The sequence below is a fragment of the Vicugna pacos genome, chromosome 16, assembly GCF_048564905.1.
Source record: "Vicugna pacos chromosome 16, VicPac4, whole genome shotgun sequence".
NCBI classification, from domain to species: domain Eukaryota; kingdom Metazoa; phylum Chordata; class Mammalia; order Artiodactyla; family Camelidae; genus Vicugna; species Vicugna pacos.
Window position 1 is genome coordinate 49,867,798 of NC_133002.1, and position 26,891 is coordinate 49,894,688.

The following is a 26,891-nucleotide window of genomic DNA, read 5'->3' on the forward strand; positions in this document are numbered from 1 at the left end:
CTGTGCAGGGGAGCACAGCTGGTATCTCTGGGGGCGACACGAGAGACACTGGGCACCAGGGACTGTTGGGTTGGAAGCTGTTTCATGAAGCACAGCCCTCAACATAGCTTGTTCCCATACTGTGGCAGGAATAGAACCAGTGGCTCCAGAGTGCAGCCCACACACTTGTCAGGGAACAGAACAGCGCAGCACCTCCTGCCTGGCAGGGGAGTGAGGGCTGCAGGCTTCCCCAGCTCCCAGCTGTTCCCTTGGCTCACTCAGCGCACCCACACTATGCTTCAGCTTCTCAGCACCCCATCCTTCTCTGGAGAAAGATTTATGTTTGGGTTGAGCTGCAGGCCTGAGCAGTCCCTGGATGGGGTGTGTGTGAGACTTCTAAGACTGTTAATGTGCATCTTTCCTGGCCAAGCTTCCACACCTGCGTTCACTCTCAAGAGGAGCTGCGGTGATGGAAGGAAGGTGAAGCCCTTGGAAGCACAAGGAGCCGGGCGGGCACGCACGTGGGCACTGCCTGGCTGCCTCGCCGGAGGCCCCTTGCCCTTCCCAGGACGGTCTGCGGGCTGAACTGAAGCTGGCCACCACAGAATCAGCACTTTGGGCCCTGAGGATGAGCTGACGGCAAGGTGAAGCACTTAAGAGGAAAGAAAACAAATTGATAATGCTGTCAAGAAAAGGGAACTTGAGGTTTAAAGAGAAAAAAAAAAAAAAAAGCTGGGCAGGACTGGAAATAAATGTGACCTGACCTTCTTGCTCCCTCCGCCATTTCAGGTCGTTCCCATTCCCCTCAACCCCTGTAACTGCCCAAGAGATTTTCTATTTTTCTTTTGTAAACTGGTGTTACAATTTCTGAGGAAAGGGAAAGTGAGGGCATTTAATGGATCAAACCATCTCCAGGGAAAGGGGAGGGGTGCCTCCTTCATCTGACGAGTGCCTGAGCTGGAGAAGGGCACCCCCTGCAGAGGGACTGGCAGGGGACACACACAGGCTGGGAAGGACCATGGAGGAGGCTGAGGTTAGAATCGTCCTCTAGACCAGACTCACTGGCCACCAGCCAGGACGATGGGAGGGTCGGGTCTGGTTCTTAGGTTACCTGCTCTTTGAGTGTTAGTTCCAGTGTTAAGGAGATATCATGAGTCCTGTTACAAAACCCCTCCACTTCCTTTCCTGCCAAAAGTGAGCCTCTTCTACCTGGACTCCTGGTGGCTCAGAAGTGGTCCTGCGGATGGGCTGGTCTCCCGCACAAAGACCTTTCTAGCCCCAGAGCAGTTTGATGGCCACAGTGTAAAACTGATAGTATCAACATTAGATAATTAAGAGACAAATCCATGATGAGTTTTAAAGAAATGTGTGTGTGTTGTGAGGTTGTTTAGCTCATGAAATAGGTCACTGCTGTGCTTCCACAAGCAATTGTGGGACCACTCTCGGATGGCAGAACCCAGGGTGGGATGACTCACGTCTGAGCCTGCGTGGCCAACACACAATGTCATTCTCCTGTGGATTCTCTGGAAATTTTAATTTGTTCTGGCAATGAAACTAATACAGCATAAGGACTTAAGCCCTCAGGTTAGGCAAGACATACGGCCCCTGGAGGAAGCACCGAGGAAGCTGGCAGGAGGCAGTCACATGGACTCTTGGTGGGAAAGGAATGAGCAACACAGATGAATCAGGGAAGGATTTAGGTGTCAGGGCCCAAGCGAAAGGGGGATAAGGAGGGACTTCCCCAGCCTTAACCTAGTGCTTAAAAAGAAAAAATACCCTTCTCTTCAGTTATTAGGGGTCTTATTGCTTGCCCCTCCGTGGACCTATAGGGTCCGAGAGCAGAGGGAAAGAATGGAATCAGGCTGGTAGGAGAGCCAGGGTGGGCAGAAGAAGTCACACAGTTCCCTGGGGCAATGAGTCAAACTCTGGGCTTGGACTTCAGCCCCCGGGGCCAGAACAGCATCTCTTCCTTCCGAAGAGGTCAGGGTGCCTGAGCTCACAGGACTGTGAATGTCAGCTTTCCAGCCCCTCCCAATCCCTGGTTGTTGGGATTCCCTTGTGTCTGAAAAGCCTCGGAGCAATAAACGAAAGCTCTCCAGGAATTTCTTTCCCAGTCAGTAAGCAGCCAACTCTCCTGGCAGAAATGTCCTTTCTGCCCAACCTGCACCCAGGAGGGTAGGAATGTGGCCAGCCCTCAGGAAGGGTCCTTGCAGGCTCACACGTCCTGGGACAGAGAATGTGCGTTCTTCAGAGGCTCAGAACTCCCAGTCATCCACCTCCAGCTCTTCCAGGTTTGTTACCAGGCCAAAGATTCCACTTTGATCCTGAGACTGGCTGCCTTCAAAATTGGTGATGGGGGTGACAGGGCGAAGTAACTCAGGTAAAGCCTCTGAGGCACGTCGCTTGATCTGGGGAAGGAAAGAGAGTTGGGGGTGGATCCTGTTGCTTTGAGTCCCAGGACACCATGGGGCGAGGGACCATGGCCCAGGGACAGATGGACTGTTGGAGCCAAGAGTCTCTACGAGAGGGAGGAGCACTGCCATTAAAGGGCTTCAGAAACACAGTCATTTCTCTGCTTCGAAGGAAGAATATACCCAAAGACCTCAAAGCTGAGGGGACTGAAGGTAGCTGGAACCATAGGCCAGGAAAAAAAAAAAACACCCAGGGGGCCTTGGGAGAGTGCTACTGTACCTGCTTGAAGAAAGAATGGTTCAGGAGGGTGCTGGCACTTGGTCTGTAGAGAAAGGGGAGGAGAGACCAGCATCACCTCTGTGCCTGGTTTCCAGAATCCTGCTGCTCTGCCTTATCCTCAAGTGCCCCTCTAGCCTTCCCTCAGCTCAACAAGAAACAACAGCCAGGCTGGCTTCTCAGCAAAGCCTCGTGCTGATTCCTCGTGCTATGGGAGCTCCGGACTCCTCCGGGGAACCCAGACCCTCACAGGGCAGATGCGTCCCTTCAAACCCTGCCTTAAACTCCAGAGCTGCCTAGGCGCCCCCAGAAGCCCCTCCCAGCCCAGCAGGTGTACCTCACATCCGGGTTGCGCTGAAGGCACTGCTCCACAAAGTGGTGGAAGTGGGGAGAGAAGGTGCGGTGATAGGGGTGGGATGGCGAGTCGCCGTTGGAGGTCCTGGGGGTGCTGGTGGCCAGGCTTTCACTCAGGCCGGAGTTGGCCGCTGAGCGCGACGTGCTCATGGTCAGCTCCTCAGCGGGGATGGTGCTGGTGTCCAGCAGGCAGGGCACCGTGCCGTTCAGTTTCTCCAGCAGCATCTGGGGAGGGCAGAGCCAGGGTTTCTTAACAAATACACTTTTCCCAATACACAAGTGATTCAGGGGGAGGGAAGGCACAAGTGGACTAAGTCTGACTTTTCCAAAGGCGTGCTGGCCACTGGCTTAGCAGCCACACCCTAGCTAGCCCAAACTGAAGAGGAGGACTGCAAAAAAGTACCCGCCCTCACCATGGCTGGAAGGAAGGGGTGCACAGTCTCTGCCCCTTTATAAGGTATTATATCTTTTTAACTAGAGCCCTCGCCTTAGGGTCAAGGCAGCAGCCAGGTCTTTTCTTTGAAGCCTGGCCCTAGTTTGCCACTCCCAGGTGGGTCCGATGGGGTCCATTCCGCAGCGCCCATAGCACCGTGTCCTGGGGTGTCGCTGCAGCTGCCGCAGGGGACCAGTGCACCCAGGGGCAGGCTAGGCCTGGGCAGCTGTTCCAAAGTCCTCAGACTCCGTCCATGTCCCAGCAGCCCACCACAGAAACTGCTGTCCTCACGGATGTCCACGTCACCTTCACGAGGGACCCAATGCAGAAACCTGAAACTCCCTCTAGAGCTGTGCTGTCCAATATGGCAGCCACCAGTCACACAGAGCTGTTTATATTTAGATTAACTTAAATTCAGTTCCTCAGTCTCACTGGCCACATTTTAAGTGCTCAGCAGGCACAGGTGGCTAGTGGCTACCGTGTTGGACAGTGCGGATACAGAACAGTTCCATCATCACCAGGAGTTCTACTGGACACCTCTGTTTCTGGAACTGTTTCTATTGTTCATCTTAAACAGCCTTTTCACTCCTTCCTGAACATCTGTTACCATCTTACTTAGATTTTCTAGATCCTTACCTAGGATAGATTTCCATATCCTCCTAAACAGCCTCCCAGAGTGAATCCATCTGTGAGTCATGTTTCTAAAATGTGTATCTGATGCTATCACTCCTGTGCTTAAAAGCCTTTGGTGGGGGTGAGAGTGTAGCTCAAGTGGTAGAGCGCTTGCTTAGTAAGCACGAGGTCCTCGGTTCAATCCCCAGCACCTCCTCTAAAAAAATAAATAAACCTAATTACCTTCCCCGTTAAAAAAAAAAAAAAAAGCCTTTGACAATTCTCCATGTGCTTTGGGATGGGAACCAAATGCCCTGGCATGGCCCACATGGTCCTCCATGATCTGCCCCCGCTTCCCTCTCCAGCCATGTCCCCCAGCAGCCCCCAGAAGCACCTGTACTGCAGCCATTTATAACTACTAGCTGTTCCCAGATCCTATTCTTTCTTGACTCTGGGTCTTTGCACATGCTGTTCCTGCTGCCTAAAAAAGTCTCCTTCCAGTTCCCATTTTTCACACTGTTAATTCCTGTTTGTCTTCAAGACTCAAGTGTCAGCTCTGCCCAGAAGCCTCCCTGGGTCCTCTCCTCTAGAGCTGCCCTTTGGCTGTTCTCTAGCTGCTCGCTTCCCACAGGACAAGCAGTCTGTGGGTTCAGAGAGAGGCTCACTCAGAGCCTACACCCCTGCCCCAACCCCCTTCCAGTTCTAGATCATCTCCCAGGTACTTGGGACCCAGGTATCCTTGCCCAAATGACCCAAGTCCACTTCTTGGACTTGATAAGACCTAGACAAGCCTCTTCCCTGGGTCTGTCTCCAATGCCACTGGCTGTGTGTATGCCTAGAGTGGCCAAAGGGCAGTCGTTAAAAGGGGCATGAACAGAAGGTGAACTTGCAGGCTGGAGGCTCCAGTGGTATTGGCTGGAACATGGTAGCGCAGAACCTGAGAAGTCTAAGAATCCTAAGTTAGAAACTGGCCTTCCAGGTATACTGATCAAGGTATGAAGATAGACATATTTTACAAATTTATAAAAATTTGTTAGCTTGATGTATATGTTTTAGATAGACACCTGGTATGTAGGCTCCAGGCCATGCGATTGTGAGCAGAGAGCCTGCTCCTGCCCTGCCCTAGCTGGGCTCCATTACCACCGCAGTTATCACAGACAGAGGTCAACAGTCACACAGCTATCTCCCCTACTGGGAGGGCTCTTAAAGGAAGAGACTGGGTCTTTCATCTTAGTAGCCCTGGCGGTGTCCTGAGTGTGGCAGGTCCTCAACAAGTATTTGTAGAAGGCAGTGAGGCCAGAAGGAAACCTCTGGGCTGCAGGCTCACCTGGGTGGCAGGCATGTCCTTAAAGGGGACGTGGCCATTGGCTAGTTCACAGGCAGTGATTCCCACACTGTAGATGTCAGACTTGGCATCATAACCCTGAAGATTCTAAATCAGGAGAAAAGAGCCACAGGTCACTCCACTGGAGCCTTGGTCACTGTTCATAGAAAAAGAAGTGGGTGGAGCAAAAACTGGGGAGAAGAAAAGAATGCTTGTACCCAAATTGGGACCCGTGGTTAACTTTCCTCACCTGTACCACTGAAGGGTTGCTATTTTAGGAGGAATGAATGTCTTGGTGATGCTGTGGAACCGCAGGAGGAAGTGCTCCTGCTTAGTACAGGGGTGGAGAGAGCACCAAACATTTCCCAAATGCTTGCTCTTCCCCTCAGATGGGAGCCTCTCGGAAGGGAGCATGAGGTCCAGTTTGGGACCCCACAGAGGGGAACGACATCACTGCAATGGGCCCGGAACGCCTGGGCAGAGAGGCCTCCCAGGTCTACCTGCCAACAGGGAAGTCCTTCCTCCACTCAGAAGCAGAGGGCAACCCCATCGCCGGGGAAGTCCTGAAGGTCTCCTTGGGGAATCACGAGTTGGTGGGGCATGGGGGCTCCTAGGGACCCCGTGAACAGACCTGCTGGAGGACCTCCGGGCTGAGCCAAGGCAGGACCTTGATACTGTACTTGGGAAAGTCGTGCACCACACGCTGCCGCTGCCCGTGGCTGATCATGCTGAGGTTGCTGCGCAAACCCGACAGGTAGACCTTCCCGTCCGAGGAGATCAGCACGTGGCTGGCTTTGACACTCCTGGGGGCAGAGAGGGGGGTCACCGGGCAGCAGGAGTCCCTCACCGAACTTTGTGAATCTCTGTCTTCACACACCAGATCCAGTCAGTGCTCTACCCTGGTGTGTGTGTGTGTTATACATGTATATGTATGTATCATATACACATAAACACGTATTCTTATGAAAAATCAAACATATACAAAAAAGAAGAAACAGAATGACCCTATTTACATATCACCAGCTTTTTTCTTCAAATCACTAGATTTTAAAACCTATTTATGTTTTGTCAAAGTTCTTATTTATGCTCCCAGAACACTGCTTCCTCTACTGTCCACTGCCTTTAATCTGTGCGTGTTGCTTGCTAGCATTCTCATAAAGTACATCACTGTTCTGCATGCCATTTTCAATTCACCTAGCGGTACCGTGTTATGCATCCCATTCTTCAGTGCTCTATTTTCAAGCTCCATCCACCATCTGTATACATCTAATTGTTGCTTCTGATTGCCACCTGTTCTCTGGGGTGGGGTCTAACACTTACTAATCCATTCTTCCAGGAAGGGACACTCGTGCTGCCCCTAATCACCACAAATATGAACAAAGGCGGCCACATACACACCCCCTGACGGGCCTGTGGGTGGGCTTCTTTGGGGGTGTGCACCCAGAGGCAGCACTGATGGTCCCAGTTCCAAGTGACCCTGATAGGCTGTACTGGGCCACCACCCACCATCCGGACAGGAGACCTACCTCCTCGCCGCACCAGTTCTTACTCAGCCTCCAAATTACTGCCAGTCCTAGGTATATGAGGTGACATCCTCCTGCTTTAATTTGATTTTCTGATCCTTGCTAGGTTTGAGTGTCTGTTCATATGACCTTTAGTCTTCTGGGCTTTCTTTCCTTTATTCATTTTTCTACTGCTTTGCTATCCATTTCTTATTGAGTCACAAGATTTCCTTGTTAGTAATCTCCTGTGTGTTTTAGACAAAACTAACATCTTCCACACTGTAACTCCTTTCTTAACTTTGTTCATGGTGTCCTTTATTGGAGAGAAAGCTTTAATCTTGATATAATCAAATCAATCAATTTCCTGTCTTATGTTTTGTGCTTGTAAAACACTTAGAAGTTATGGTATGCTTCAGGTCACAAAAATATTTCCTCACATTTCCTCTTATCTAAGTGTCTAGTTTCCATTTAGGCCTGTAATCCATCTGAAGTGCTCCTCTGTATGTGGACTTAGGTAGGGATCCTAGTTTCATTATCTTTCCTACCAGGAGCCGCTTTTCCTGACACTGTCTTCCAAGCAATCTGTCTTCTCCCGAGCCTCTTGGCACAAGGCTGACTCTGGGGCACACTCACCAGTCTGGGTGCTCCAAGGAAGGAGGGGGCAGGGGTGCAGAGGCAACAACATGTCAGATGTCCCCCTCACACAGCACTCAGGACCAGGCTTCAGCACTGATGGGGAAATGCTCTGTCCCCCCAGCAGAAGCAAGCGCAAGAGTCCGAGCCTTTAAACACTGGCTTCACTCACTTCAGTCAACCTTCAGCTGTTTACTGGAGGGCACATGCACCCAGATACCCCTCTTGTAAAGGGTGAGGAGGCCCAAGAAAGCACCTGTGCACATATCCCATGTGGTGGATGTAGTCCAGGGCCTTGAGCACCCCCTGCAGGATGTAAGCAATTGCCAGCTCATTCATGCCGTCCATGAAGTGTGTACAGATGAGGTCCTTTGCAGAACCTGAAGTAGGAATCGTGGGGACAGAGGGAAGGGAAACAGAGAAGGAAAACACACACATCAGCAAGCTGACAGCAGAGTTCACAGAACCCCTCTCTGCCAGGACCCCTTTCCCACTCACCATACGCCATGAATGACGTGACAACCCACAGCTCATTGTCTGCAATAAAGGTGGCTCGGTACGGCAGGATATTGGGGTGGTTGAAGAGTTTAGAGACATGGAGCTCCCCCTGAAAGCAATGGTAAGCTGCAGTCAGAACCCAGGGGCACCGAGGAGTGACGCGCAACATGAAGGTGGCAGCATGACTTGTACGGGGACCTAGGCCTTTCTGGGTCCTCTTCTTAGAATCCTGGGGGCCGCCTAGGCAGATCCCGCCAGTATGAGAGAGACTAGGCTCTGCCATCTCAGCGGGGAAGCCAGCCTGGCTCTGCCCGCGAGTTGTAGACAGCATCCAGAAACGACTCCCCGCCGACAGGGGGACAGCCAGCAACACAGCCGAGGGTCGCCGTTCACCTCGGAGACAATAAAAACAAGCTGCTGACTGAAGACTGAGGAACTTACAAGCTTAGCTCGACTTCAAGGGCCAAGACACAGAACTCCTCTCCAAGATAAGAAAACAAAAAATGTTTTCCTGTTGTAAAGGAAAATGTTGTTATCAAGAGAAACAAGGAAAGAAAGCATTAAAGAACAAACAATAACTACTAAGCATGAGGAGAGATTTCTGCAGTGACCTCAGGCTCAGGGCACCTTCCTCAGGAGCAGCTATAGAAAGTGTAAGATACATGAATTTTAAAATAAATTTGGACAGAGATGTAAAAAAAAAAATTGGACAAAAGAATGGCAGAAACTCCAGGGTCCTAGGCTCTGGGAAATGAGCCAAGACTAAATAGGCAGCACCTGCTATCTGTCCACGGGTCTCCAGAATAAAGAATCACAAAGCCCAGAATGCTCTAGAACAAACTCAGATATGTTTTTCCCCAAATAGCTGAGCTGGGACTGACTTTGTGCTCTATCCTCAGACCCACAAAATTACTCTGAACCAAGGAGCTGGTATTAGAGCAGCATCAGATGAGCGTGAATTCAGAAAAACACTGTAGTTGAAGATGGGGGAGAGGCTGCAACCAACTGTACTCAGATACACTGACCCAGGCCCTAACTTGAAAGAATTCTCAGCACGTGCCTTCATCTGTGAAGGAGAATCCAGTCTCCAGGCAGTTACTAGACCTGCAGCCTCTCCCAGTTTAATAAGAGGGCAGCTACTTGCTTCTCCAACAGAAAGGCCCATCAGGCTAACAGGACATTAAGAGCTGGAAGATGGTCCCCTGTGGTGGGGCAGGCTGCCTCCTACCTGGAACAAGACTGTCAGGGTGTGCATCCTACCTCTGCCACTGACTAGTGTGTATGACCAGGGGCAAGTTGCTTAGCCTCTCTGAATAATAAATAGATGAGCCCAAAGGAATCTTTGGAGAAGAAGAGGGGAATATAAATTGGGCTGAGCAGTGTTACAGAATCCTTAATGCCAAATGCCCAAGATTTTTCACCGAGAGCTTCTATAACTTCTTGGTTTGATCTCACTTCATTTCCTGGAAGCTACTTCAGAAGACAGATGTAAGGGATGCCTTGTAATTACTACTGGAACTAAGCGCCCACCCTCCAGTGTCACATTCACGTTTTATTACCTGCAAGAATGTCACCATCTCATTGGAACAAGCTTCTAGGTTAATCCTTCGTACCGTCACATACTCGCCCGTTGGTTTGTACCTTGCTAGATTCACTGTCATCAGGTCCTCAAATCCTTTGCCTAAAAGGACAGAGGAATGCCATAAACAGGGACAATAGCAACAAAGGTTTTCAGCTTCCTTACAGAGACTGATTTTAAAAGAAAACTCAAGGTAAAACTTTCACTTCTATTATTTCTTGATTTTCCTTCCATCAGTTCCTTCTCAGCCAACTGTTCTAACTGACTATGGCCTGGGACACCAGAAGTATACAGCCCGAAAGAGAAAATTGCCAAAAAGCTTCTCTCTTGGAAACGTGATCTCTTTTTCATACTTGGAAGAAGAAAACCAAAGAAGACCCACAAAAGCCAGTTTTGTCACCATGAATCCTGCTAACTGGCTGACAGCTTCTGGCACACATCCATCTGAGGATGCCGAGAAAGCTGCAGCGGCCCCTGGAGCATGAAAGCAATGACAGCCCTGGACATTACCTATAGTGGTGAGTAGCTCATAACACCCTCCCTCTGGCAGAAAGCTACTCATGATCTCCTGTTTGGAGAAGGATGCTATCGACTCTGAGCTTGCCTCATTGGTCTAAACAAAAAGAAAAATAGGTTAGTAAGGGAAACTTGGGAGTGAGGAGATGGTAATTCAGACCCACGAGGAGACTGGCTTCTAAACAAACACATAAACTCTGACTTTGGAGCAAGGAAGTAGTTCCAGCACTATCTGATGAGAAATATAGAGTAAAATCTCAGCTATTCAGCTCAGTAATCAGCACTAAGACCAGAGTAAGTGTGAGTGCTATCTGCAAATGGGGGACAAGGGCCAGTTCCAGTCAACAACTGATCTGCTTGTCCTTGTCCTCATTGGCCAAAAACCATGAAAGTCTTACTTGGGGAAGGATGTCTGGAGAAAGGCACATTTAGAAAAGAGAAGGCAGATGGGTAGGCAGGGGGAGGTTCTCTTGAAATTCCTGCTGCTTTAGGGTCCCATTTTTAAGGTCCTGCCTACTGTATCCCAAATGTTGAATCTTGCTATAGGCAAAATGTGGCTATAAGAGGCCTCCTCTGTAGCAAACCAAGAGCCCAGACTATTTATAACCTGACATTTCCAAGTGAAGTAAGAAAACAGCTAACACACTGGGCCAGGTCTCAGCTATCATCCCAGACAGAAGTGACCTGCTCCCTCGGTCCTGCCCACTCAGGCTGCAAATGAAGGTGGACCCAAGCCATCTAGGATGCAGGCATCATATCTGAAGTCCTGATGGAAAGTGCCCAGCAGAATTCATAGCAGGCCAACAGCTCTTCCTTTAGCTTAACAGGCTGTTTCCTTCTTCCAGACCAAATTTATTTGTATGATTTAGGGACTATGAGTGTTTTTCTTTCTTTTGGATCCTTTTTCTTCAGGCGCGTGTAAAACTGAAACAGAGAGCCTCAGGCCAGCTCATATTTCATATGCTGCATTTCATAAACCTGACCTCTGATCAGGAAAAGGTCTTTGAACGCATGAAATGCTTTTGGCTCAGCACGAGCCAGAAGAGTGTTTCAGTTGAGAATGTTCCCACGTGGTGGCATCACCTTCTGGGGGTTGGGGGGTGTCCTGACATTTCAAGCACATCTGGTTTCAAAACAGTTGACACAACCAATAGAAGGAAACCAAATGGGGTTCTGCCTCTGGTACCACTTACACTGACAGTGAGAGGAACCCAGTCAAGCAAAATTGACCCCTGCTGGCAAGCCACAGTTCTAATTTAATCAGCTTTATATTTCTAAGATTCACCCATATATTATTATATATATTACATATAGAAATATAAAGCCAAGTTGTACACCCATGTTGTACAATATTCATTTTGTGAATGTACTTCACTTTATCCTTCCAATGCTGATGGGCTTCTGGGTTGTTTTTCAGTTCTGCTATTATGAACTGTGCTGCTAAAAACACTTTTGAACATCTCTCCTGACGCATACATGCTAAAGCTTATACCTAAGAGGAGAACTGGAGGTCAGAGTATATGAACACTCACCTTGAGGAGATAATGCCAAATTGTTTTCCAAAATGGTTATGTCAGTTTACACCCCCACCGGCAATTCAAGTATGTTCTCACTGATCCATCTTTCCCCTAACACTTGATATATTCAGATTTAATTTTTGCCAATATCACTGTGGGTTTGATTTGCATTTCTGATTGCTAATGAAGTTGAGCATCTTTTCATGTATTTATTGGCCATGCAGGACTCCTCCAAAGCGAAAATGCCTCTTTCTGTCTCCTGTCCGTTTTTCTACCTAGTTGTTTTCTGTAGGATTTCCCCAAAGCAGACCCCACGGAACATTGATCCTGGCAGTTAACACATGAAAGAAGTTTACACGGCCAAGTAAGTTACAAAATGCAGCACTCTCTCTCATGGACAGTTACAACGGGTACTATGTATTGTGTTAAAGGCTTTGAGAAGTTCTGTAGTTTGACAAAGTTTAACTTTGCTTAACCTAACACTTCCCAGAGGTACCTGTACAGAGAAGTCTTTTGTGCCTAACATCTGCCCAATTTGGGAAAGGCTATTTTGAGTAAAACATACGGTGCGATGTGAAGACTCTAGGCTTAGGGTCCAGAGACAGGCAGAACTTGAACTCAGTCTATCACCTACTCTGTGACCCTGGGCAAGTCCCTCTAACCCTTGGGATCTTCGGCATCTCATCAGTAGAATAATTCCCACTTCACAGGTTTGTCGTGACAATGAAATGAAATAAAATATGTAAAGAACTTATGCTACTTGGTATCACGGGTGTTCAATAACTATAAATTCTATTCTTCTCCTCCTCCTTTTGCTGCCTACTTTTGGTCACTCTCGTGTTCAACAAGGAAGACAGAACAGAGAGAATGCAGAAAACAGAATCCTAAGTAGAGCCTGATAAGTTAAGGTTGGTTTGGTTTTGGTTTTTACACATATCTGTGCTTTCAAATGCTCTGAAAACAAATTCTCAGATCATTTAATAGCCACTGTAGCTTCTTGAAACTATCTTGTTTTCAAAACAACCTTAAGGTACTTGTTACTACATGCCAGGGGCCTCACACAGGTGAGAGAGGTACAGACAACCCAGGGACAAAACGGAGTAGCGATGTGAACAAAAAGCTGAAGCCGCGAGCTCGGAAACGGCGACTCCCCGCGGCTGAGAATTTAAGCTGCATGCAAAGTTCCTCTGGAAGAGTCCATCTCCACCTTGTACCTCTAACCCGCTGCACACGTGCTGCTCTGCAGATGCTGTTTTCTCAGGAATCAATCTATTCCTCGATAAAATCAGGGTCACCTACCCCTCTACCCTGGCCTGTGAGTCTCCACATGACTCAGCCGCCACCTGCTCCCCTGACTCCAACCCACACCACACTGCCCGGATCTGCTGCACCGGACCCCTCTGGACAAGCACAGCCTTAGCAAATTCGCACCTGCCATCCTTTTGCTTGGAGCACCCCTGCCCTACTCCTTCCCTGCCCTCACCACCTTTCTTGTCCTGTCACTGAGGTCTCAACTTAAATGTCATCTATTCACTGAAGACTGTTCAGCCAAAGTCAGGGAGGCTCCCAGTCACTTTATTGCATCATCTTGCTTTCTTTTCTTCACAGTGATCACTGCAGTTTAGTTTATCTATTGCCCGTCTCCTCCTCTAGATTGAGAGCTCCATGAGGTCAGGGCCTTGTCTTCTTCACTGATGTATTTCCCAGCGCCTACAACAATGCTGGCACATCCTTACAAAAGAATCATTCAAGCAACATTTGAACTCAGGAGGTTTTCTGCCCATGACCTTGTCATTCTGACGGGCTGAAGAGGAGAGCAACCGAACCAGCCAGTTCCACTGGAGATGGTTCAACATGCTGACCTCGACTGGAAATGCCAGCCCTCCTATAACATACTCACTAGCTCCCCTGTTACTAGGGGAACTGTGTAGATCAGAACCTGACACCTGCACATGAGAAAGTACTGCATTTTTCAGCAGGTAACAATATGGCCCAATTAAAACAAATCTACAACTGCTTTGTATTTGAAGGTCTCTTCTCTGATCTCCAGGCAAACTCCTTAATGCTTCTCTAACTTCAAAAAAAAAAAAAAAGACTATAAAGGATAGCTGAGTCCTGAGATTAAAAAAAAATAATAATATGCTTTAAATAACTCCCTTTGGAAGAACTACAGACAGGATGCTTTTTTTTTTTTTAATTGCCTATCCCCCCTTTCCTTGCTAGGAGTGCATGTAAGTCATGCCACCTCCCAGGCTACACACTGAAGACGCACTTTCTCTGAGCCTAAAAAGGGAATGATTCATAAACCTACTGATGTGATTATTTTGTAACCTGACAAATATTTCCCCCGTCTTTGCTGACTATAGAAAACTACTTAAAAATGTTAAGTTTTAGAAAATAAAATTCTTTAGGGAATTGGGATTGTGAGTTCATCGGGCAATCTGGAAAGAACTAGTCTGGTGGTTGCTGTGGTTCCTCCACCATTCTGTCCCCAGCTCACTGGAAATGATCCTAAAATGGAGGCTTCCTACTCTGTGCATGTTCTAGTCTGAACGCAGAGAGAAGCCAACCTGTGTTTAGGAATACAAACAAACAAAGGCAATATGTTGAGTGGAGGAGGTTTGGTCTGACTTTACCACAAGAAAGGCACGTTAGTCCATTATACTGTTTCAGATTTAGAAAAGGTCAAAATTCAGATGAAAAGGATGAGCTATTAAGTCCATTCTCTTTAAACACAGCATGGCATAGTTGTATTAGTGTAATGCACAAGCTCCAAGTGCCTAGAGCGAGAAACTAATTCCGTCAAAATCTTTTTTTAGTTTACCCCATCATGAAAAGCACTTTGTTCATTCTGGAGCATTTGAAAAATACATAAGTTACTGATATTCAGAAATGACCATAAAATAACTTTGTTTAAAGAGTTTAAAACAAAGGACAAAAAAGCACATAAAGACAATATTTATGAAATGCCCGACGAATAAACACATTCAACCTCCCACAGGTTTCACACAGGATAGCTTTTGGTATAACGTGGGCAGCTGTGAAAATATAAAAAGTGTATATAATTGGTACTGTACTCTGGAAAAATACCTAACTGACCCTGTGGGGCATGCTTTTGGTCTCCTGACTGGAAAATATCTGAATCTGATAGAAAGATGCTCTTTGCTAGTAAAGCCCTGCCAAGCTTTACTCAAAGAGAAACCCCTCCTCAGCAGCATTATCCTGCACTCACCTTGGGGCTGCCCTGCAAAAGGCACAAAGGTCTGTCATCTGAGAAGAGGAAGAAGTCTGTGGAGAAAAGGGCTCTTATCCTTTTTTTGTGAGACAGTGATTCACAGCATCAAAAACAGCTTGGTATGGTAGGCTGCTGTACTTCCACTGGTAAAACAAACTAGAACAGTAAGAGGCAGGGCAGGAGTCTTGTAACTTCTGCCAATAAAATAATGTATTATTTTGTTTTGTACTTTAAGATTTGGGGTTTTGTTTTTAAAGTTGGAGATTTGAGGTCCTGCCATATAATATAGACAGGGATCTATATTATCTCTGTGGACTGGAATCTATTATTAACAGACTAAGGTTGGAAAATTTAGTACCACTAGCCACTAAAAGATAACTGCATGTTAGACTGTTGACATTTTCTCTTGTTTTTGGAGAGGGTGGTGGGTGATTGGTAGGGCTGGGAAGGACAGGAGACCTTAATCCCCAAGAGAGACAGAAAAGGCCTGAGACTTTCAGTTTTCACAGAACATATCGTAATCTCTCCAGGGTGAAACCTGAGTCTTCACAAGTAGAAGAATTACACCATAAATAAAGCTCAATGACAGATGAGCAGAAACATAAAATGATAAGCCAACCACAAAAAACAAAAGAACTCACAAAATTCCACAACAAATCATCTCCATGCAACAGCCATGGTGCTAGAGCCTAGAAAGTCACTTACTTTTCTCCGAGTGTCACCCGGAGGCTGCTCTGGAGTAGAGAAATGGATTGTTGGCATTTTGTTTTTAGCAGAAGACACACCCACATTCAGAACAGCAACTATTGCACTTAGGACTACGTTTATTCATAGAAACTACTTAAGAATCATTATAGCAAAAAGTGCCTGCAGTGCTACATGTAAACACACGCACACAGACACAGAGATCCACAGTAAAAATGCTGCAGATAGACGGGGTTTTAAACGTAAATCTATGGCTCTTCAAAACTGGGCAAGGCTCCTGTTCTACAGAGGGCATTCTTTACTGAGTATAACTCAACTCCTGCAGTTCTGGTCATACAGTGACTTTCCATCAGCACACAATGCTACTTTCAATAGGCTGGTTTCAGAGTCTTATGCTGTGAACAAAAAATTCAGTATAAAGTTATAGACCTGCCTGTCTATTTCCAAGGAAGTGTAGGGACTAGAAAACAGGTTTACCAAAAAAATTTAAAAAAAAGCAAAAACTTTTATACAGCAACATGTGGGATCATTTTGTGGGATCATTACCCAATAGGATTCTCCAGCCAGATACAAGCTATTCTGAATGAAAATAAAGCAAGGGCTTTTTGACCCTCTGCTACTCCTGGTGAAAACAAATAAAGCAAAGGACAACTGAAACGACTTTCTGCTTCAAAATCAGACAAATTTCATATCTGTGCTTTTGATTTTCTCCATCCTGTAAAAGTGATAAAAATGATCAAATTTTTAACTGTGAAGTACTGAAATGATTACACATTACCAAATATTTTATGTTATGCTGTTAGAGATTGGCTGCAGAATAAATTAGCCTCAATTTATCAAAATCAGATTTTGTGTGTGTATGTGCCTTGGACATCAGTTTCCCGGTACACAGATAGCAGGAGCAGTTGCCTAAGACAGTCTGTCAAAAGCAAGAAGCCAGATGAATAGATGAGAGGAAGTCAAACTCAGTATTCCAGAGCAGAAGGCAAATTTCAAGCTGTACAAACTTGGTAATATACACTTCATCAAGATGTAAACAATATATAGAACAATCTCTTTATCCTCCTCAGACCAGAGACTAGGGAATTATCAAAAGATAGGGAGAGATCTTACACTCAAGACACTGAAACTAAAATCCATTAATCCAATTCATATAACCAGAATATTTTTAACTAATTAATTGTAAACTGGCCTTCCAACTCAATTTCCATTAATGCTAATGTTTACTTTTAAACCTTTGTATTCTCATTAATGATGGGAAAAAATGAGAATAGGACCAGAATATAGTATTTGTGTTCCATTAGCCTTTCCTTTATTGTGCAGCTTATTTTTATTCTTTATAACTGAATCAAAAATAACTCATCATTCTTCTAAACTCTTATTTGTCTAAAACACAACCCTTTGACAAAGTTCATGAATAATACAATGCCAAAAGTTCTTTGAGTAGCATTAGGAAAATGAATTAATAGGTACCACCTAGTAACTAATAAGTTTGAGTTTTCAATTACTCAAGCCTCTAGAGGGTATTCTGGACCAGTCAATCAATGTGCACAATCTGATAACCCATTTCTTTGGCTATAGGAGCCAAAGAGAGTACCCTGGTGTTCAGACGCAAAGAACGGGGCTTTACTACAATTCTTTTTATAGAAAAAGAACGTTCAAGTGGGAGGGTATAGCTTAGTGGTAGATCGCATGCTTAGCATGCACAAAGTCCTGGTTCAATCCCCAGTACCTCCAATTAAATAGAAAACAAAAAAAGAAAAAGAATTTTCTTTGCTTTAAATTAAGATCACAGTTCCCCAAAAAGCTCAATTTGAAAATAACTGAAGGGGAATGTCTGGGTCTGTTAAACCTCAAAACTGCAAATGTACTTTGCTTCTGAATCAACATTTGGGTGTTACAATAGAAGTTAATATTTTTGCCTTACAGATTTTTTCCTTAGTTCTCTTAAGTCTCACAATATCTACCATGAAAAGATGAGCCAACTAGATTGGTCTGTAAAACTATAACTTTTATATCACTGCTGCCTTTGTCCTGACTATAATTTTATTTTTTAAATCTTCAAGGATAAAGACTTTTAAATATCTAGCTTTTTCCTCTAAAAATATGTATTTCAACTTGACAAATACTTAGAAGAAATGTGTGTTTTTAAGTAAATATTGGCGTTCTAACAATCAAGACAGGCGGGGGCCAACTGCCAGATTAGTCCTCAAATTTTAGGGAAACCATGGCTTCAAAAAGGAGCCAAATATATAGTATGACTTGTCCTTCAAATCACTAACGTCTATAACAATGATTTAATCAATAAAGGGTAGTGGTATTTATCCTGAAGTGATAGCTAAATGCCATACTGTACTTACCTCCAAATAGTTCCAAATCTCTTAAGCCCTCAACAATGAACTTTTCCGAGACCCACCGCTAAAGAGGAAAACCCCAAAGAGAATTAGTATTTCTTCCAAGGCACAACAAATTAGCTATCAGCCATTAGATAGACAAACAAATTCATAACTACAAAAACAGAATCATGTAGTACAATTAAGATACATTTCTATGGAAAAGTTTTGAGAACAATCTTGGATTTAAACCAATTGAAAACAATAGATTAATTTTTTTCTCTATTCTTCTTTGCCTAATTTGATGAACAATTGTTAAATCTGACAGAAGAGAAACAAGTAGTACTGGTCCTAAAAATGAAGAATGTTTTCATCCTTCCTACATATAAAACTGCCTTTGCTTCCATCTTAGTCATTCCATGGCTGTCTGTTACAGATGCTTTGGATAATTAATGCCAATTTGAACAATACTGCTGGAAACAGAAAACAGGGCTGAAACAGTTTTTCACAAGTCTCTATTAGTTTGTAAAAGGAAACAGCACAGTGCATATTCTTTCATCCACTAAGATTTCTGAAGACATTAACCAACATTTACATTTTCTGCCAGGTTTACAAGGACCAAACTAGCACGACCAAACCGTGGTTCACTTTACTGGCCTATTTCAAGCGAGTATTAGATTTCCAGCATACTGATCAGTGGTCTGGTTTCATCCGAATCAGGCTAGGTTGAAATAGAAAGGAAGCTCATATTTAAAAGCAATGGAATCAAGATTGCATTTCACTTAAGGACTGGTATTAAAGTTTGGCTCAGGGGCATCCTTTCCACTGGGTAGAGTTCAGGCTAAGGAGAGATTTGGGGTTTTTTTCTCTTAATTAACAGTGAAAGTTACTCTTTCCAATATAAACTGTTCTTACACACATAAACAGAAGAAAAAGGAAGCTTAAGTAACATTCAGAAATAATTCGCATAATATGGATTATGAAGTGAAACTATAACATCATTCTCTGCCCTTCTCTATACCAATATTTTCCAACTTAAAAAAGAATACCCTAAATTAAAAAAACTTGATATAAAAAGTTCATATGCACTGTACCACAAAATATAACTTGACCTTAATATTTACAGAAAGTGGTATATTCATAATGTCTCACAGCACATATGTACTGTTACAGAATTTTAAAATAATTACTACTGCACTTAGAAATTAAGTACTTGATAATAAATAAAATAAGACAGTCTTTTACAAAATTATAGAAGCTTGTAAAGAAACTAAACCCAGTATTTGTTCTTGAGATCATTTTAGCTGGTGAAATCCTGAGGTGTAATACCTATGAATATACTTAGAAAAAAGTGTTTCAATGATTACAATGTGATGCTGATCTTTTTTTGATGCTGATTTTTAAAACACACACACTCACTGAAAATACATAGGAAATGGAACGATCACTAGCCGGTACGTATCTACACTGAAAAGGGCTAGCAGCTAACTTAATGTGGCATGACTGATATTCCTAACATAGGCCACCTTGTTTCTTCTCTGTCAGACAAGTTGATGGCCATATTGTGTCTCTGGTCAGTCTCTGCCTGCAAACTCTTTTCTCAGGAGTGGAGGCCTTAATACCTGCTTCATTATATATATCCCTCACTTGTGTATGATTCTGAGCACCACATAAAAAAACCACCTACAATGTCTGCCAAAACACATTGCTTTTCAGAAAATAAAAATAGTAAAGCAAGAAGAATAGAAACACTCACCCTAATTCGCTCTGGTTTACTTACAAGAAAAGACATGAGTTCCTAATGTGTAGACCTATTTCAATTTCAAAAATTAAAACCTAAAAGGAAGATAGACACAAATTGAGTTAGTCAAATCTCCTTTTATAGAAATACCTGTTGATGAATAAAAACTCACCATGAGTCTACATTCAAAGCACTGTACTAGACCTACAAATTGCTAGATTCTAAGGATTTGTTTAGAGAAACTTTCAATGACAATAAACCTGGGTGTACTTTGGCCAAGTACGTTTGGAAATACTGCAATCTCTATAAGAAAAGAGAAGTTTGTTATATGGTTTTTTCTTTAAATTAATTTTTAAATTTCTCTTGACCCAGTCCTCCACTGACCGCTTTGCAGAAGCAATTTACCTTCAATTCTTGTGGCTGTTTATCCTGCTTCTTATCAGCAATCTTAAATACTGTTTATGTCCATGACTTACCCACTTTAGAGATTTATCTACTAACTTCCTACCATGGAAGATGAAGACTCAGCTCTCCTATATCACCTTCCTGTACCCTACTTCCCTGCCTTCATTCTCCCAACATAGTTCTAACATAGTTTTTAATTAAAACAATAGTCCACATTTATGTTACTATGATTATGCAAACACGGTTCTTAGTTGAGGCAGTTAGAGATGATCACGTCTTCTTTTTTTGTACACCCATTTTTTTCCTCTAGAGTTAATAACTGCCTCATTTTTTCGCTTGCTTTATTTTCCATGTAGCTATTAACTTTTCCCAAATACCCCAACATCTCTGCTATTAGTCTTATCAATGTATTTTTCCATACACTCAAACTCATGCATTCCAAAGTTTCCCTGGAGATTGCCTTCCCGAGGCCCTCCATCCCCCTGCTGCAGCTCTGGACTGGTTGCTTTCTAGGCCAGTTGCACTTAGTCAGTCTTTTTAGTGTGGAGATTTAGATCTTCCAATTCTGGGGAATATTAGTTCTTTGAAAAGAGATAGGAACAGAAGTTCTAACAGTTAAAGGTGTACTTCTAGAGTTATCCCCTAGCATTATACTTATTTCACTCCTACTTTACAAGTCTCCACTTTCTAGGAGATTTCTTCAAATTCTATTTTCCAGCCTTTCTACTAAGTTTTAAATTTGAGTTACCCATTTCCAAGAAATTTTGTCATTTCTCAAATGTATCTTATCTTTTTTTCAAATCACCCTGATCTTGTTTTATCTTTGATATTTATAGTTACGAACTTATAGAATGGCTAAAAGCATAACACATCATGACCAAATGGGGTTTACCATAGGAATAAAAGATTGACTTAACATTAAAAAAATGGATCAGTATATACAAAACTGTCTTTCTTTGAAGTTGTTTGCAAATAAAGAACCAAGTTTAAGGGATTTTTAAAAATAATACAATTTTTATATTATGTATAAGTTTACCTTATTAGCTGAGTAAATAAGAAAAAATACAATCATTTCAGTGGATGGAGAAAAAGCAAAATTCAACACCAATTCATGATTTAAAAAAAACTCTCAGTAACTAGAAATAGTCAAATAGGAATAAAAGAGAAATAGAATTTACTAAGTCAACTTGGTAAAAGATAGGTATAAGAAATTTATAGCTAAAAACTTACTTAGCAATAAAAAAAACGAATGAGTTTACTCTGAAAATAGAAGCAAAGCAAGAATGTTCTTATCACTTCTGTTCATCACTGTACTAGTGGTCTTGGCCAATGCAAAAAGGCAAGAAGAAATACAAGGTGTACAGATTGGAAAAGAAGGTGTAAAATTCTTTGTTGATAGACAACATGATTGTACACATAGAAAATTCTAAGTATTCTATACTTAAGGAATTTAGAAAGAAAGTCAATTATAAAACCCAACTTAATTTCTATATCCTAGCAACGACCAATTAGAAAGTGAAATTGAAAAAACAATACCATTTACAATACCTACAAAAACATAAAATAATTAGGAATAATTTTAATAAATTATGGATAAGACCTGTACATTTACAATTATAAAACACTGCCAAAAGGGATTAAAGATGAACTAAATAAGAGATATGCCATGTTCATAAAATGGGAGACTCAATAATGCTAAGATATCAGTTTCTTTCCAAACTGATCTACAGATTCAGCTCAATCCTAATTAAAATCCCAGCAGACTTTTTAAAAGACATTGATGAAATGACTCTAAAATTTACATGGAAATACAAGGGACCTAAAATAGCCAAAATAATTTTGAAAAAGAACAAAATTAAAAAACTTACATTACCTGATTTCCAGACTTACTTTAATGTTACAGTAATCAAGAGAGTGTATTTTGGTCTAAGGATAGACAAATGGATCAATGGAATAGAACAGAGAATCTAGAAATAGACTCATGCATATACAGTTAATTAATTTTCAAGAGAACGGCCAAAGTAATTTCACGGGGAAAAATAGTCTAGATACAACTTGGTAACTATTTAGAGAGAATGAACCTCAACTCTTACCTTGTGGTGTACACAAAAATTAATCTGAAATGGATCATAGAACTAAAGGAAAAGTTTAAACTAGTAAAGAAAACAGAGGAGAAAATCATGATCTTGGGATAGGTAAAGATTCAAAAAAAAAATCAAGAGCATGAAATATAAAGGAAAAACATGATAAACTGATCTTTATCAAAATTAAAAATTTCTGCCAAAATGAAAAGACTGGTTGCCTCTCTTGCCTTTTGAGATGGCCTACACTCTGTCTATGGAGTGTGTATCTTCTTCAATAAATCTACTTTCACTTAAAAAAGAAAAGAAAATGAAAAGATTGTGAGAAAATATATTGTGTGTGTACATCTACAAAGGACTTTATACACAGAATATATAAAGAATTTCTATACTCCATAAGACAACTTAGTTTAAATAATGGGCAACAAATCTGAACAGAAGATATGCAAGTGGTCACTAAGCACATGATGATGTTCAACGTCACTTGTCGCATCGGGGGAATGTACACAAGGCCACAATGAGATATCACTAAACACCCACCAAAATAGCTAAAAGTAAATACCAAGTGTTAGAAAGTTTATCAACCAACTGGAACTTTCATACACTGCCGGCAAGAATGCAAACAAGTATGGCCTTTCTGGAAAACAGTTTAATAGCTTCTTATGACCCCAAAATTCTGCTCCTTAGGTAGCCTACTCAAGAGAAATGAAAACATATTCTCATAGAATTGTACATGAATGTACATAAAAGCATTATTCACAACAGCCCCAAACTGGAAATAATCCAAATGTCTACCAACTGAAAAGGATTTTTAAAATGTGGTATATACACCAATGTAATACTACTCAGCAATAAAAAGGAACAAACTACTGATATATGCAACAATATCATGTTCTTAAAAAATTTTTAACAATATCATGTTAAATGAAAGAAGTCAGACAAATCTACGTATTGTTTCCATTTACATGAAATTCTAGAAAAAGTAAAAGTAAGACAAAAAGCAGATCTTGGTTGCCTGGGACCAATAGTGAGATGAGGCGCCAACTCCGAAGAGACATATGATAACTTTACAGGGTGATGGAAAAGTTCTACATCTTTACTGCGTGGTGGTGATGTGAGTGCATCTGTCAAAACTCAACAATCTGTACACTTAAATAAGGGTATTTTGTTATAGGTAAATTGTATCTCAATAAAGTTGATGTAAAAAGTGAAATGACTTAAGATAAATAATTTAGAAATGCTTTTGAAGAATCTAGGAAAACATCTCCCACATTTTCCTTCTTTTTTTGAGGTGGGCTGGGGTTGTGAGGGGCTGTGGTAGTGGTATAACAATGGAGGGTGGGGGGGACTTAGTCTGGTACATAGAATTCTAGAAATCCTTAGAACTGCTTCAAAGAAGGCAAAGCAATGTTTTTTTAATCTAGGGGAATGAGGAGGCCTTTCAAAATCATCTATTGATTTTTATCAAATTGCATTTATTCTCACCTAACTTTTTCTTATAGAAGCCCCCCCACTACGTTTAGACTCATTTATCTTGCCATGAAATAGTAAAAATACAGATTGAATTTGAAAAACAAGATTATTCGAATGCACTTTGTCTAATAACATTAGACAAAAAGCATCATGTAAAAGAAATTTAATAGTAGTCTACAACAGAAAGAAAAAATATTAATGTAGATAAACATGGTTTTTATCCTCAAGAGTAATTATCTATGCTCTGGAAAAAATAATGGAAACAGAAAATAAAGTCAACTCCAAAACACTGTATCAGAGGGAGGGCATAGCTCAGTGGTAGAGTACATGCACAAGGTCCTGGGTTCAATCCCCAGTACCTCCATTAAAAATAAATAAATAAACCTAATTACCCCTCCCACAAAAAACAGACAAAAAATCAAAACACTGTATCAACAAATATAACTGCCCATTTGGAGAGACCCAAGAACTGGTTCTAGCTGCCACTTCAACAGCTTCGTTAATGATCTGAACCACTGGTTCCCAAACCAGGACATGTTTCAAATCAGTTTGTGTACTTAGAAAAACCTATGGATGCCTGACCTTTCACCTCCAAAAATTTTAATTCAGCAGGTCTGGGGAATGCACAAGTAGAAATGGGCAACTAGTTATGGAGTTCAGCAAAGGGAAAGATTACCATGTGTTGGGGTGGGCCTGGATAGTTTCATTGAATGGGTAGGGTTTAAATGTCACATAGGACTTAAAGAAAATGGGAATTTCAAGCAGGAAATAGTATTAACTATTGATTATTTAGTGCTTACTTGTCCATAGGTGTATCTCTTGGTTTCTAGAATAGTGCCCAGCACACAGTAGGCACTCAGTAATACTGAATGAGTGACCAAATGTGCTGAAAGGTGTGTCAGCACTTTGCATATTCTCTCCAGGTAAAGTGAGGGCAGTCACAGAGGCAGAACTCCACATGTATGAGAACAATGAAAAGGCCCGAATTCCATGCTAGAGTATGGATTTTATTCAGCAGGCAGTAGAAGCCACTATAGGTTTTGAACAGAAAGCTGACAAACACAAAACAGTGGTCTAAGATAAGTGTCTCTCAAACTTTATTGTGCATGCAAATCACTTAAGGATCTTGTTAAAGTGCAGATTTTCATTAGGGAGTCATTCTAACAAGCTCCCATATGATGGTAATGCTGCCATATTGACTAACATTTGAGAAACCTCGTTCTACTGAACATTCTAAGGAATATTATTAACCTGCAAAGGGGTGAGAGAAGGGGAGTTGAAAATAACCCAGAGAAAAGAATGCCAGTTAGAATACAATTACAAGGGACCAATTTTGTGACGATAAGAGCCTGCAGCAGAGGGAATGCTGAGAAATAGATGGAGAGTGGAGAAGGAAAAATAAAGAAATTTAATTAGTAAAGACACCATAAGTCATCTAGCCCATCCTCCACTCTTTGGAGGAATAGCTTTCAAAAACTTCTGGATATAAGGTTATCTAGTCTCTGCTTCAAAACTTCCCATGCCAGAGACTCACTACTCAAAAGGGAATCCATTCTACCTATGAACAACTCTGACGACTCCGATTTTTTTGTGCTGAGTAACTGGGGAAGAGTAGTGTGTCAAAGACAAAATAGGAAAGCTCAGAGGTGGATGTGGTTTTGGTGTAAAGATGAGTTTGAGTTCTTAAGTCATACTGAGGTTGAGAAAACAGTTATATATCCTAAGGGGAAATACATAGCATTCAGTTAGAAAAGTTAAGACTGATGCTTAAAAGAGGCTGTGTGGTCTTGGGAGTTAGCTAAAGTTATACGAGTGACAGAAATTCACCAAAGAAGAAAATGGTGAGAGAAAAGCAGAAGGCTGGGAAGCAAGCCTTGGGATAGGTCCATATTTAGGACATGGAGCTTGAAAGGCAGGTAGGAAATGGAGACCAAAGGAAGAAACTTTAAAGATATTGCTTCCCTTTCTGGACCATTTTCACTCTCCCAATCTGGTTAACTTTTAAAATAAATATATTTGATTTATTATTGCACTATTTATTTATTTTATTTTGGTGGGGGTGGGCGAATAATTAGGTTTGTTTATTTTTAGAGGAAGTGCTGGGGATTGAACCTAGGACCTCATGAATGCTAAGCATGTGCATTACCACTTGAGCTACACCCTCCCTACAACCTGGTTAACTTTTACCTGTCCCTCACTACTCATCTCAGGTGTTCTCTGCTACAGGAAGTCCTCCCATATTGGAATATGGTTCTACGTCAACAGATACTACAATTAGAAAAGGACCAATTCAAAAGGCTTTTCCTCTTTTGGAAGAAGTCGAATTAGAATATGCCAGGATATCTTAGCAGAAGGCTGAGCAGAGAAGTTAGTTCCCTATTTCCTGAAACCGTGAACAATTTTATTTAACCATTCGCCTTCCCTCGCACTTATTCCCCTACCCGCACCCCATCTTCACCCGAAATCTACCGTGGGCATTTAAACATTTTGGAAAACAAGATAATTAGAAGCTCTGTTTAGTTTGATTTTGGGAGTCACCTGGATCTCTGTCGTTAAGAGGGCTTGACTCACTGCCTATCCAGCCTGGGATGAGATGGGGATGCGGTGGGGGTAGGTGCAGGGAGAAGGCAGCAATAGGATATGGCTCCTCTTTGAAGGATCAGACAAACTACCATCTGGGCCCCAAGTTTCCCACCTGAAAATGAGAGAGGAAAGGGAGAGGGAAAGCAGACGCTCGCCTATCCCGCAGGGCAACTCCGCTCCGGTGTCTCCGGGCCAGGCCGAAGCCTAGTCTACTCTCGGGCTGCAGCCCCTCATCTTGGGAATCGAGAAGGATTCGGGTGAAAAGGGGCCCGTGGAAGGTGAGGGGGGTACCTAGGATGGCCGCTCTGCTGAAGGCCCGCCCCTGGGGAGATGGAATCGGCGTCGGGGCGAGGAAGGACTGATCCCTGGAGCGCACCAGGCGGCCCCTCCAGCCCGGTACCTGGTCCTGAAGTTAGCAGGCAGTTTCGACCCCGTCTCAGCTCCGCCTCCCTAGTTTAAGGCCGCGCCGCCGCCAGGCTGGTTGCTGGGAGAGGTACGCAACGTGCCATGCGCAGTAAGAGGGATCTAGGGTGGCTGGTAGAGGAGAGCTCCGCCCCGCCCTACCCCGGCTCCGCCCCGCGAGGGTGAGGTAGCCCCGCCCCATCCCCGGCCCCACCCAGGGGCGAGCGGAGAAGCTCCTCCCCGCCCGCCCCACCTCGCACGGATGAGAAAGCTCCGCCCCACCCTAGAGCGGCTGGGG

At 43.1% G+C, this 26,891-nt stretch overlaps 1 protein-coding gene across 6 annotated transcripts; it reads right to left on the reverse strand.

The window, feature by feature from the left end:
• Positions 1–1,494: 1,494 nt before the first annotated feature.
• STRADA (STE20 related adaptor alpha) lies at positions 1,495–26,737 on the reverse strand. Of its 6 annotated transcripts, XM_072939401.1 has the most exons (14): positions 26,592–26,737; positions 26,147–26,303; positions 19,665–19,744; positions 17,936–17,993; positions 15,576–15,604; positions 10,113–10,215; positions 9,583–9,704; positions 8,024–8,132; positions 7,782–7,905; positions 6,022–6,193; positions 5,394–5,498; positions 3,005–3,246; positions 2,671–2,713; positions 1,495–2,387 (listed from the first exon to the last, which is right to left on the reverse strand). In XM_072939401.1, exons 3-14 carry the CDS (start codon positions 19,698–19,700, stop codon positions 2,235–2,237), a joined length of 1,296 nt encoding a protein of 431 aa, XP_072795502.1. In that variant the 5' UTR covers positions 19,701–19,744; positions 26,147–26,303; positions 26,592–26,737; the 3' UTR covers positions 1,495–2,234. The 6 variants fall into 6 exon arrangements, with proteins under 6 accessions (XP_072795502.1, XP_072795499.1, XP_072795497.1 ...); XM_072939398.1 differs by lacking the exon at positions 15,576–15,604 and having other exon boundaries at positions 19,689–19,744; XM_072939396.1 differs by lacking the exon at positions 15,576–15,604.
• Positions 26,738–26,891: the final 154 nt, after the last annotated feature.